Below are 12009 nucleotides of genomic sequence, written 5' to 3' on the forward strand. Positions count from 1 at the left end.
ATGCACAACGGGGTGATGCTTTTCCTCTGGCTGGGAGTTTGCCTGACCTGGTCAGGTCAAAGCAGGAAGGAACCCACAAAACTGCTGAGCTTCATCGGAAGGGAAAACCACCCACCTGGAGGGAAAAGAACTAACACCAAGGGGTACATGAGCGCAAATACGACAGTCACAGTGGGGGGGGGAAATAACATAGCCACTTTAAACGAAGGGAATTACAAAAAAGAACTGAAAAACGTTAAGGTAAAGAGAAACATAAGCGAAGCGCTACATATGGCCACGTACGAAGAAATGAAAAGAGACAAAAGTGTCTACGTGTTGGGGGAAGATGTAGGCCTGTATGGAGGGTCCTACAAGGTAACAAAAAACTTGGCTCACTTTTTTGGGTTCGCCAGAGTGCTAGACACACCAATATGTGAAAATTCATTTATGGGGTTAGGCATCGGGTCGTGCATAAATGGATTGAGGCCCATAGTGGAAGGAATGAATTTGTCATTTTTAATTTTAGCCTTTAACCAAATTTCTAACAATGCATGCATGATGAGATATATGTGTGATGGCCAATTTAACATTCCTATTGTAATTAGAGGACCAGGAGGGATAGGAAAACAGTTGGGCCCAGAACACTCACAGAGAATTGAATCCTATTTGATGAGTGTACCGGGGATTAAAATCGTGTCTTGCTCCACCCCATTCAATGCTAGGGGGTTGCTAAAATCGGCCATACGAGATAACAACCCTGTTTTGTTCCTCGAGCATGTGTTGCTATATAATGTCGAGGAGGAAATACCCCTCCTACCTTATACCCTACCGATTGATAGGGCCGAAACGGTCAGAAGAGGAAACCACCTCACCATTTTATGCTACGGGGTTACTAGGCATGTCGCAATGGAGGCAGCAAAAGAACTAGCTAATATCAACATCGACGTTGAGGTAATCGATTTGATCTCTTTAAAACCGTTCGACTTGGAAACGATTGGGAATTCTTTGAAGAAGACAAGGAAGTGCTTAATTCTGGACGAGTCCGCTGGGTTTGGGGGCATTGGTGCTGAGCTGTACACCCAGGTGGTTGAGAAGTTTTCCCCCTTCCTGGAGAGGCGGCCCGTCCGCCTGTGCACGAAGGACGTGCCCATAGCCTACTCCAGCAGGTTCGAGGACGCCTGCATCGTCAAGAAGGAGGACGTCGTCTACATGGCCACCTACATGCACGGTCAGCGGGGGTAGCGGCATTAGCGGTATTAGCGGTATTAGCGGCGTAATCGGGGGTTGCGGCGTGCCGACTGAAAAGCCAAATCCCCGCTCGAGTAGCGCCTTCTTATGTGTGCACGCACCCGTCCATTTTTGCATGTTCCCAAATGGGCAGCCATTTTTAAGCCCCCCCAATAGGGAAACCCCTTTGGCACAGAAAAACGCTGCCAAACGCTGCCACGGTGGTTTTACCGTAAAAGCGCACGCATAAGTGCATCACCAATGTAGACCGTCCCAATGTGCACCATCCCAATGTGCACCGTCACGGATGGAGGCACACAGCGTCGCGCAAAACCGCAACTCAACGCAGAATAACCAACTGAACAGAAAAAAAATTAAACAAAAACCTGTTGATGTTTCATAAGGGGAAATTTCATTTGACTTTCCCCAAATAAGCGGGGAAAAAATGAAACCTTATAAAAGCTTAAGCGTATGCGGGGCACAAATACACACACAGCGGGATAAAAAAAAAAAAAAAAAAAAAAAAAAGCGAGGTTAATACTTAAAAACAAATGGAGGAACAAAAACAAGGTGTAAAAAATAGGGACAAAATTTTAATGAAATGTTAAAAATGCACTGCGTGGGGGGAAGGGCAGAGATAGTGCTCACTATTCGTTGCGTCAAATTGGGAAGTGATGTGGCATTTTTTCCTCCATCAGCGTTGCAGTGGGTTGCCACATGGGGGCGGCCAACACGGCCTGGTGTGTGTGCCTCCCCCCCCCTGAACAGTCACAAATTAGCCATTCGTAAGATAGCCATAAAGAAGTTACCCATTTCGTCGCACCGCTCTACCCAACTGAAGGAATCTTCAAATGGTGCACTTCTTTCCTGTCTTCTATCAAATTAATCGTTGCAACGCAATTTTTGGCAAACCCCTTTTCACGACGCCAGTGCGCTAGTCACCCTCTCGGTTGGTGGTTCTTCCTTGGTGTGTGCAAATCATCATCATGGTAAGTTATGAGAAGGCACTTGTTCCTTCGTCGGTCCCACCGTGTGCAGGCATATGCTCAGATTATGTGTATGCCTCAACCGTCTCCTACGCAATAACACCTTCATCTGATTATGTATAACTTTTAGGCAACTCCACGGGGGGGACCTCTCCCTATATGAGAAAAGACCGCCTTAATTTTGTCACCCATTCTTGTCGGCACCCCACGAAATGTTCACATAAAATCAGTTCGCCGTAAAAGGGGTATTAAAAAAAGAGGCTCCTGGGGGGCTTCAAAATTGTGTGCATATGGCTTGGGGCAATCTGCTCGATAGTATGCTCTTCCGTGGTAGTAGTCCGAACGGTTCCAATACGTTGCCAGCTCGCTGCCTATTCACCGCCATCTCGCCGCCAGCTCGCCGCATATCCCCCCTCAGAGGTACCTCTTCCCGTGGTGCGCGAGGAGGGGCCAGCCCACGGCCATGCGCGAGAGGTAACTCTGGTCGGTGTGCTCCCGGGGGTTTAAAATAAAAATGGGGAAGTGGGCGCCCCCGAAAGTGGAGTGCCTCTCGCTCATCGTGTCCAACAGGTGGTCGCTCGTCTTAACCACGTAGAGAGGCATTATATTAAAAGTCAAATTGTCATAGAGGAGAGAAAAGTACAACACGTTCCCCCGGTGCCTAAAAACGTACAACACGCAGCACCACATAATCAGCTCGAAGGCGTATTCAATCAGAATGACAGTCCCCGTTAAAAAATTAAACATGGCTTTTAGCAAATGAAGAATAATTTCCAAAGTGAAGAAGCTAACAATGATAAGTAGGTACAATTTATACATGCCCAATTTGATCTTCAGAGATTCTTCCCAGGAATTCATCATGCGTACACTTCTAACAAAGGAAAGCTTCACTTTTAAAAAATTTTGAATCGATAGGATGTTGATGACAAGTACCAGTAGCAAGCTCATATTGATAAAGATCAAAATGGGGGTATCATTAATTACATTTAGCTGGTTAAAGGATGTTAAAATGTATATGCTGCTAATAATTAGGGTTAGGGTTAGGTTTTCCCTTTTGCTGAATTGGCCCCTTGTTATCATGTACCCCTTACTGATAAGAATGAGGTTGCCATAGAAGATCGTATTGAACATGGTGTTCAGAGCCATATAGGCCAAAATGGTATACTCCACATAGCGACTATTATTGTATGGATATTGGAGCATGCAGAAAAGTAGCAGCATGATGTAGGATACCAGTCGAATGATAGAGGGAGACAACATCAGTCTATACAACGGGTTCAACATCTGTCTCCACACATTTTGCACATACACTATGTAGACCACATTTAGTAATAGCCAGGCTGGTATGAAGAAGAGTATTAATGCCCATTTTATGGTGTTAAATTTTTTGCAGTTATTTTGGTACACTTCTGGGGGAGGCATGTGGTCAATGTACACGGAAAAGTTGCTTCCTTCCTTCATGTATTTCTTCATATTTTTTATTATGGCCTTTTCTGCGTCCGTCATGTGTTCTCTGTTTTTTCTATTGTTCGTGGGCGGCCCGCCATACAGCTCTCCGCGGGCGCTCACCTCGAAAATGTAGTTCTGGTTGTTGTAGTTGATCAGGTAGTAGTGGAACCCCCCCTCGGACCCGGCGTACGTGCTCACTATGTAGTCAGCGCTATTAGCGGTGTTGGCGGTGTTGGCGTGGTTGGCGGTGTTGGCGTGGTTGGCGTGGTTGGCGTGGTTGGCGTGGTTGGCGTGGTTGGCGTGGTTGGCGTGGTTGGCGTGGTTGGCGTGGTTGGCGTGGTTGGCGGTGTTAGCGATATTGGCGGTGTTAGCCGTATTAGCCAAGTTGCTGGAGGTGTTTCCACTGCTCGCTTTGCTCGCGTTGCTCACGTTGCCCACATTGATGGCGTCGTTTGCTCCGCTTCTGCACAGCTCCCACGCCCTATCGGGGTGCAGCCCCAGCGTAGGATCATCTTCCCCGTCTAACTTCCCTCTGTGCACCTGAAATAGGCGAAATAGCTGGCGGTTGAAACAGTGAAAGCCTTTCATGCGGGCCAAATGGGAATACAGCCGCGATAAATGGTTCTCCCCCCATTTTGTCGCCACCCTTCCGTGTGAATGACCCCTTTTGTGGTGATCCTCCTCGCTCCGCTTGTCTGCCCCTCCTGGTAATTCTGTTTGTTTCCCCTGCACACACCTATGGTGCTCATTTATGAGGCACTTCCTCCCTACCGGGTTCATCACGTGGAAGAACTCCCTCCGCGTATTCACATCCCCATCAGGGTGCACGACCACCTTGCATGTTCTCAAAAAAAGGTTCTTTAAATAATCCATACAGTTGTCTCCATAGTTATAGTAGCAAATGTCCTCCTCCCGATGGGGCTTATCCCAGTTGGGCGAAATGTATGCATCGATCTGTTCCTGCTGTTTGGAGTGACTGCCTTCCTCAGGGGGGTCCATAAAACTTCGCTTGTATACAGGCACCTTCAGGGGGACTAAATACTCCGTGAAGTTTCGCAGCTGAGCCGTTTCTTCCTCGACTACGTAGGAGACGACCAGATAGGAGGTTTCTTTTTTCAAATGATCCAGAATGATAATAGCCCTTTTGTTAATAAAGCAGGTGCGTTCTTTGTGGCTATATTTTTTCTGCCCCTTTTTTTCACTCGTGCTGCTTTTCCCGTAATGCTGCTCCAGAAAGGGGGTGAAGCGGCTCTTTGCCTTCCCCTCGGGGTGGCAAGAAAATCCCCCCTCTTCTCCCACCTTGACCAGTCCATCAGAAAGGTGTTTATACTGAATGTATTTCTTTAAAATGTTCGCGAAGGTAGAGTTGTGCGGCACCTTCTTCTTTATGCTGTAGATGTGATTTCCTTCTGCAGGGGTGTGAACATCACTGTTATCTTCATCTTGTTCCGGGTCAGAATTATTTCCCGTTTTGCGAGTATTTGCCACCCCATCGGGTTTCTTTTCCGTTCCCCCTTTTGCATGCTTCTTCTTCTTTTTCCTGTTGATCCGTTTGGACTGATTGATGATATCGTTTTGATGTTCACCGGAGGAGTGGTACAGCACCATCTGTTCCCCTCCTTCAGTGTTTTCCCCTCCTGGGGAGGAAATCCCTCCTGTGCAGTCCGAAAAATATGTCTCCGATTTGTTTATAACATGGGGTTTTTTTCTGCGCACGTTCTTCGTGAGGAGTCCCTTCATAAAGGGGTAAATCTCGTATTCGTAAATTTCTTGGATCAAATTCAAGTGGCTACTCTGGCACATCTGGTTAGAAGGGGACGGCTCAACCTCTGTGCTGTCCTTCCTCCACGCATCGCTACTGTTGCTGAGTTGCCGGTCTACCTTACGGCGATCGGAGTGGTCTCCACACGTGAGAATTCGCTTTCCTCCAAACAAGGAAGCATCCGGGAAACCAAAATGGATTGGTTCAAATCCATTCCTATTGTTGACGCAGTCGGGGAGGCACCAACTGAACATCTGACTCAGCCGCTCAGAAATTCTCAACCCCATTGCGGCACACCTGTTCTGGAGCAGTTCGCTTGGGATTCCTTCCCCATCGGTACGGATGCAGTTTGTACCTCTCCCCTGGGGATAATCCTCTACGTAATGGGGCACGCCGTTCTTTTCATGATTTACCCCGCTACTTACTACACAATTTTTATAAAGGACTATTTTATCGGACTGAAATAGCACTTTTCTGCTTCTCTTCTCCTCCTTCTGCGCGTGGAGCAACTCGGGGGGGAAGTCATCGCTCCTGACGTCCACATACTCGTAGAAGAGGTGAAAATCGGGGAAGGCCTGAATGTACTTGTTTTCGGAAACCCCAAATGGAAAGGCATCACACGGGAGGAGGTAAAACGAGGAGTTGTTGAAAAGGACAGATGTTACGAACAGACAGGTGGACATGTAGAAAGGCACGAGCGCTTTCATTTTATTTGCGCGTCCCCTGTGAGGGTCTTATACTTTTGGAGAGTTCGTCTGATGGGGGCGCACATGGGGGGGGATGCATCCCTCCTCTCTGGGCGTAAGCTTCGGATTAAGCGGCCCGGATTGAGCGACTCAGATTGAGCGGCTCAGTTTAAGCGGCTTTCTTGCGTCTTCGCCTCGTATCCCTTCTTCACCTCTTCAACCGCGCGTTTCCTTTTTTTACATTTTTTGCAAAAACGGGGGACGAAGCTTCGAAGCGCCCATTTGAGACAGGTGACCGAATTGTCTGCTTACAAACGAACAATAAAAGGACAAAAAAAAAAAAAAAAAAAAAAGGAGGGATAGCCGTACCATGCACGGAAAGAGACAAACGCGCATGTAGACAAGTGGAAAAAAAAAAAAAAGAAATATATTTTCCCCCTTGAGGAATTTAAAAAAACTGTAGAGTGAACAAATGAGTGGGGATTATCCTACGAATGGGCTGATAATGTACATCCCTTGAGGGAGCGGCAAAATATTAGCATATTTTAAAGAGGGGGAAAAAAAAAAAAATTGAAAGAAAAGAAAGCAGTTAATGATCATACAAATAACAAATCTTCGAACAGTAAAAATGGTTAAAGGAAAAAAGCTCGATGCATATTGTGCAACAAAAGCTTCGTACAAAAACAACGGGATGAATATTTTCCCACTTACACAAATGATATGTTGAAAAGGACTGGCATAACGCGAAATGGGTCAGTGTCCAGCTGCATTAAATGCGCAGGAGGGGGGGAGGGGACCAAGGAAAAAAAAAAAAAAAAAAAAAAAGAAGAAGAAAACACACATGTGCCAGTTCATTAAGCTGCCCCTTCGCAAAAAAAAGAAAAGCGTGTTACATACATGTTCTGCGAAACATGTGCATGTTTGCCAAAATGGCACAAAGGTGCGAATGGGAAGAGCGAACGGGCGCGCGAACAAATGAGCAGGCAGCTACGCGGCAAGGAAGCCACGTAGCGATGCAGCAATGCAACAATTTAGCGATATGACGATGTGGCAATGCATCCACGTAATCAAATAGTCAAATAATCATATGATAAAATGAATAGTGGCTCAACGCAAGGAGCAATTCCCTACGTTGGAAAGGGAAAAACGCAAAAAGAGGCTTAAAAGGAAAAAAAAAAAACAGCCACAATTTTGCAGTAATATCAAACAACCCTTTAACAAACGCGCAATTTTTAAATCGTAAAAAGGGGAATTCTGGTTCAAATGAAATATGCCAAAAATGAGAAAACAAAAACAAAAACAATGAAAAGATCGAATGGAGCAAAAAAAAAATATATATAAATCCCTTCAATGTCGTTGTTTAAAAAATAAAAAACTGGCACAGATTAAAACTAAATTGTTCACCAAAAAAAAAAAAAACAACACCGACGGGGGGCGGCGCATCGAGGCAAATTTGAAACAAACGAAAAGGGGAAGAAAAAAAAAAATCGAAAAATGGCAAAAAAGAAAAAAGAAAAAAAAGAAAGGGGGAAAAAACGAAGAAGCAAAAAATGCGAAAAAACAGAATATACACCAACTGCGGCTGAACATCGCAAAATCTGCGGGGTTGCCATTTTTGCACAGGTGCGCGGAGCACGCGCACATACATATATATATACATATACATATAAATGTATATGTGCACATTCCAATACGCGGTGAACACGGTATACCCTACATATGCGGGGCGGGCTTGAAGGGGGGCCAACGGGAAGCGTAAAAAAGGTGCTCTTGCTTTGGGTGGGAGCCAAGGCATATGGCCATTCGCGCACGCACATGGGCAATACATGCGTTCGTATTATGTATGCACTTATGTAGGTATCCTGGTAAGCTACACTGGCCATGGGCACGAACAATTGAATCGATCCTACGCATGTAAAGTTGCGCTCTCTTGAGCCCTCCAAACTGCTCTCCTTAAGGAACGATGGCTGTGTGCACCCTTCCCCCCTACACCAGCGCAGCGATATTTGTATGAATACGCATTTGTTTCAAAGTTGGCCTCTTTTTGAAACTCTCTCATCAGCAAAGGGGTGGCACTCCCATAAGGTTTCCCCTCATGGAGAGTGGGCATAAAGCAGAGCAAGAGATACGCACTGCGTCATGAGCATGTACAAGCGTTCGCCATCCCTGGCATACCTTCACACGGGTGCGCGCCCCCCACCTACCCATATCACCGCTGAGTGCTCAGGCAAGAAGTGATGCAACGCGGGGGGGTGCAGCGGCCAAGTGGCGCGAAAAAATTAAAAAAATAAAAATTAAAAATTAAAATTAAAAAATAAAAAATAAAAATTAAACAATTAAATGGCCAAAAGGTTAAACACTTGAAAAGGAAAACTCAGCCAAGCAAAACATCATTTTACATTAAAGTACGTTACGCAACAAAGCAACACTTGAAGAACGCGCGAAAACGCCGCACGCGCAGTTTACACCCTGTTCTACGCTCTACCAACCAAAGAGCCAACATTCTCGCATGCTCAGCAGAAAAAGGCATACGCACTTTGCACGCGCGATTGTATTCTTAAAGGTACAGGAGCAACTGTAGGGAACTCTCCCCTTCCGCGCTTCAAGCCGCACGACAACAACGCGCGCCTTGGCGAGTCTGCAGCTTTCAATGCCTCTTTTAAGATCATCGCAGCATATAAAAAACACGTATTGGAATATCCCCAAAAAGAGCTTCCGAACAGGCGTACCACAATTTGCAGAGAGCAAGAAAACTCGCATTTTGCATTTGCATCCACTTTGTAAAAGCGCGAGTGGTGTTGAAAGCCCCCCATTTTTTGATAGCCAAACGTTTAGCAGCATTAGCAACAGGAAGGAGTTTCGCAAAATGGCGACCACAGTGCCGCAGGTAGTGTCCCTGGACCCGACGACCATCCCCATAGATTATCACACCCCCATAGATGACTTGAGCATAGAGGTGAAAGACATCAGCGCGGAGGCGTGTCCCGCGGATGAGGGTTTGATCGTATTTCTGCTCAACAGCGCCCCGAAGCATAGCAGCAGTGGTGGGAGCGGCGGAAACGGCGGCAGCGCTGGCAGCAGTGGAAATGGCGAAGGCGGCGCGCAGATAAAGATAAACTCCAGCGTGAAGGACAACACGATCAACGAATTTCTAAAAGAGGGAAATATGGAAAACTTTACGGGGAAGTTAGGGACGAGTAAAAGCTTCTACATCGCCAACGACCAGAAGAAGTACGTCAGCCTTGCGTACGTGGGATGTGGCCCCGCGAACGAAGAAACGGAGCTAGAAATTAGGAAAGTGGCCTACGCACTGGTGACCTTGTTGCATGATAGCAAGCATAAGAAGGTTTCCATTATATTCGAGATAAAAATAGAAGAGGCCCTTTTTAGGTTTTTCCTGGAGCACTTATTTTACGAATACGTGACGGATGAGAGATTCAAATCCGCCGACAAAAGTACGGAAACAGATTTTATTAAAAATTTATCTTTGCACATTGCCAATGCGGATGCGTACAAGGGGCAGATAGACAAGGCGCGCGTGTATTTTTACGGCACCTACTACGCAGCGCAGCTGATAGCAGCTCCATCGAACTATTGCAACCCAGTTTCGCTATCCAACGCAGCTGTGGAGTTAGCCCAGAAGGTAAATCTGGAGTGTAAAATTTTAGATGTGAAAGAATTGGAGGAACTTAAAATGGGCGCATATTTATCAGTCGGAAAGGGAAGTATGTACCCAAATAAATTCATCCACTTGACGTATAAAGGGGCCCAAACAGGAGCTAGCCAAAATGAAAAAAAAAAAATTGCACTGATAGGAAAAGGAATAACCTTCGATTCGGGAGGATATAATTTGAAAGCTGCTCCAGGATCTATGATAGATTTGATGAAATTTGATATGAGTGGCTGTGCGGCTGTCTTAGGATGCGCCTACTGTATTGGTACCATCAAGCCAGACAATGTAGAGGTGCACTTCCTAAGTGCAGTTTGCGAAAATATGGTTTCCAAAAATTCCTATCGCCCTGGTGATATCATCACAGCTTCCAATGGAAAAACGATAGAAGTTGGCAACACGGATGCTGAGGGAAGGCTAACCTTAGCTGATGCGTTAGTGTATGCGGAAAAGCTGGGGGTAGATTACATAGTCGATATTGCCACCTTAACAGGAGCTATGCTGTACTCCTTAGGCACCAGTTATGCTGGCGTTTTTGGAAACAACGATCAGTTAATAAATAAAATATTAAGCTCTTCTAAAACGTCCAATGAACCCGTCTGGTGGTTACCCATCATTAATGAATACAGGTCCTCCCTAAATTCCAAGTACGCTGATTTGAATAACATCTCCTCCAGCGTGAAGGCGTCCTCCGTGGTGGCTTCCCTTTTTCTGAAGGAGTTCATCGAGAATACGCCCTGGGCCCACATCGATATTGCGGGCGTGTCTTGGAACTTCAAGGCGAGGAAGCCCAAGGGCTTCGGCGTCCGCCTGCTGACCGAGTTCGTCCTCAACGATGCCGTGTGAGCGCGGCGAAGCGGCGGTTAAGCGGCAGCGAAGCGGAGTGACACACACTCTGCAGGCGCTACCCCCCCAGGCACTCCAGAGGCTGATCTACCACGTGTAGGGCTTCCCACCAACTCGCCTCTCCACACATCGTAGAGCACCAGCTAGCCATTTCGAGCTTGTACATTTCTGCCTATATAAGTATCCATTCTTTCCAACTAGCTTGTGATTCACCATTCACTTCTTGCGACGTGCCTTAGCGGTTCCTCTCGAGTTGTACATGTTGTACGTGTTGCGCGTGTTGCTTTTTTTACCTACCCACCTGTGCAAACGAAAGATTAGGAACTTCTCCCCAAACGAGTTACACACGAATAGCGATCCAACACGAAATTGAAAATGATGAAGTTGGTGCGGAGTTAGGGGCTCCCCAGTGAACTGATGTGCGTCATGCGCAATAGCAATCGTTCAAAAGGACGTGCTCACTTTTATTTGCATGTGCTTATAAGAGAGTGCTTAATCTTGGGCCTGTAAAGGAGTGCCCGAACTGAAAACGTTGTTGATGAGTTTCCACTGAGGCGTAGATGGGCCATCCTTTTTGTGTGTCTCCCCCTCCTAGCAGGGAAGCCCCGCCAGGCACGTACCAAAATGGTGCGACGCTGCTTCGGCCCATTTTAAACAACTGCGCGTTAACGTTTTGGCTGCACAAAAGAGAGGCAAAAAAAAAAAAAAAATATATTTTTGACGTTCCCCCCTCGCGGTGTACGTACAGAAAAGTGCGCATCACGCAAATGTACTTGCACACGTATGCTGTAAAGTGACGTGTGCACTGCTCGTAGGACGGAGCGAAACCGAGGAAGCACTCAAGCTGCACGTTACTTCTGCGGAAGGAGGAAAAAATGACAACACAGGGTGGTAAAAAGGGGTAACTAAATTACACACATTGAGGGTGCCATCCGCGGGGGGGATGTGTCCATGTGGAGAATTATTCATTTCTACTTTAAAATTTTTTTTTTTTTTTTCCCGCTTGTCCTAACCGCTGCTTAACAATTTATAAAATGTGAATACCTGCATGCGGTGGAGAAGAGGCATCAAAGAAGAACTCTACTCGGCATGCTCACCATTGGGGGGGGGCACACGGGGAGTACCTTCCTCAATGCACATCTTTACAAAAAGTAAAAAAAAAAAAAAATGAACCATATGGATGTGTGCAAAAAGTACCGTCTTAGAAAGACCGATCTGTGTGGAGGTCATCCCATAACGCCATGGAGAAGTGGCACAAATGGTGAAAAAAAATGCAGTGAACATAGACGGATGAACCGTCAAAGGGATGAAAAAACAAGTGGGTCAACTTCCAAACAAAAGGGAACAGATGGACAGGTAAAAAAAAACTCTTTTTCCCCAGTCGGCACACTTCCCAACCGTTCT

General features: G+C 46.2%; 3 protein-coding genes across 3 annotated transcripts; 2 read left to right on the forward strand and 1 right to left on the reverse strand.

Annotated features, from left to right (window-relative positions):
* PVX_118170 (pyruvate dehydrogenase E1 beta subunit, putative) lies at window positions 1–1221 on the forward strand (the record flags this gene model as incomplete). The annotated part of the gene is made up of 1 exon (XM_001615878.1): window positions 1–1221. The coding sequence occupies one exon, from the start codon at window positions 1–3 to the stop codon at window positions 1219–1221; it is 1221 nt and encodes a 406-aa protein (XP_001615928.1).
* Window positions 1222–2606: 1385 nt separating this feature from the next.
* PVX_118175 (hypothetical protein, conserved) lies at window positions 2607–6376 on the reverse strand (the record flags this gene model as incomplete). The annotated part of the gene is made up of 1 exon (XM_001615879.1): window positions 2607–6376. The coding sequence occupies exon 1, from the start codon at window positions 6108–6110 to the stop codon at window positions 2607–2609; it is 3504 nt and encodes a 1167-aa protein (XP_001615929.1). The 5' UTR covers window positions 6111–6376.
* A 2067-nt stretch (window positions 6377–8443) lies between these two features.
* On the forward strand, window positions 8444–10605 carry PVX_118180 (leucine aminopeptidase, putative; the record flags this gene model as incomplete). Its single annotated transcript, XM_001615880.1, has 1 exon — window positions 8444–10605. The coding sequence occupies exon 1, from the start codon at window positions 8740–8742 to the stop codon at window positions 10603–10605; it is 1866 nt and encodes a 621-aa protein (XP_001615930.1). The 5' UTR covers window positions 8444–8739.
* Between the last annotated feature and the right edge of the window lie 1404 nt (window positions 10606–12009).

The sequence above is a fragment of the Plasmodium vivax genome, chromosome 12, assembly GCF_000002415.2.
Source record: "Plasmodium vivax chromosome 12, whole genome shotgun sequence".
NCBI lineage: Eukaryota > Apicomplexa > Aconoidasida > Haemosporida > Plasmodiidae > Plasmodium > Plasmodium vivax.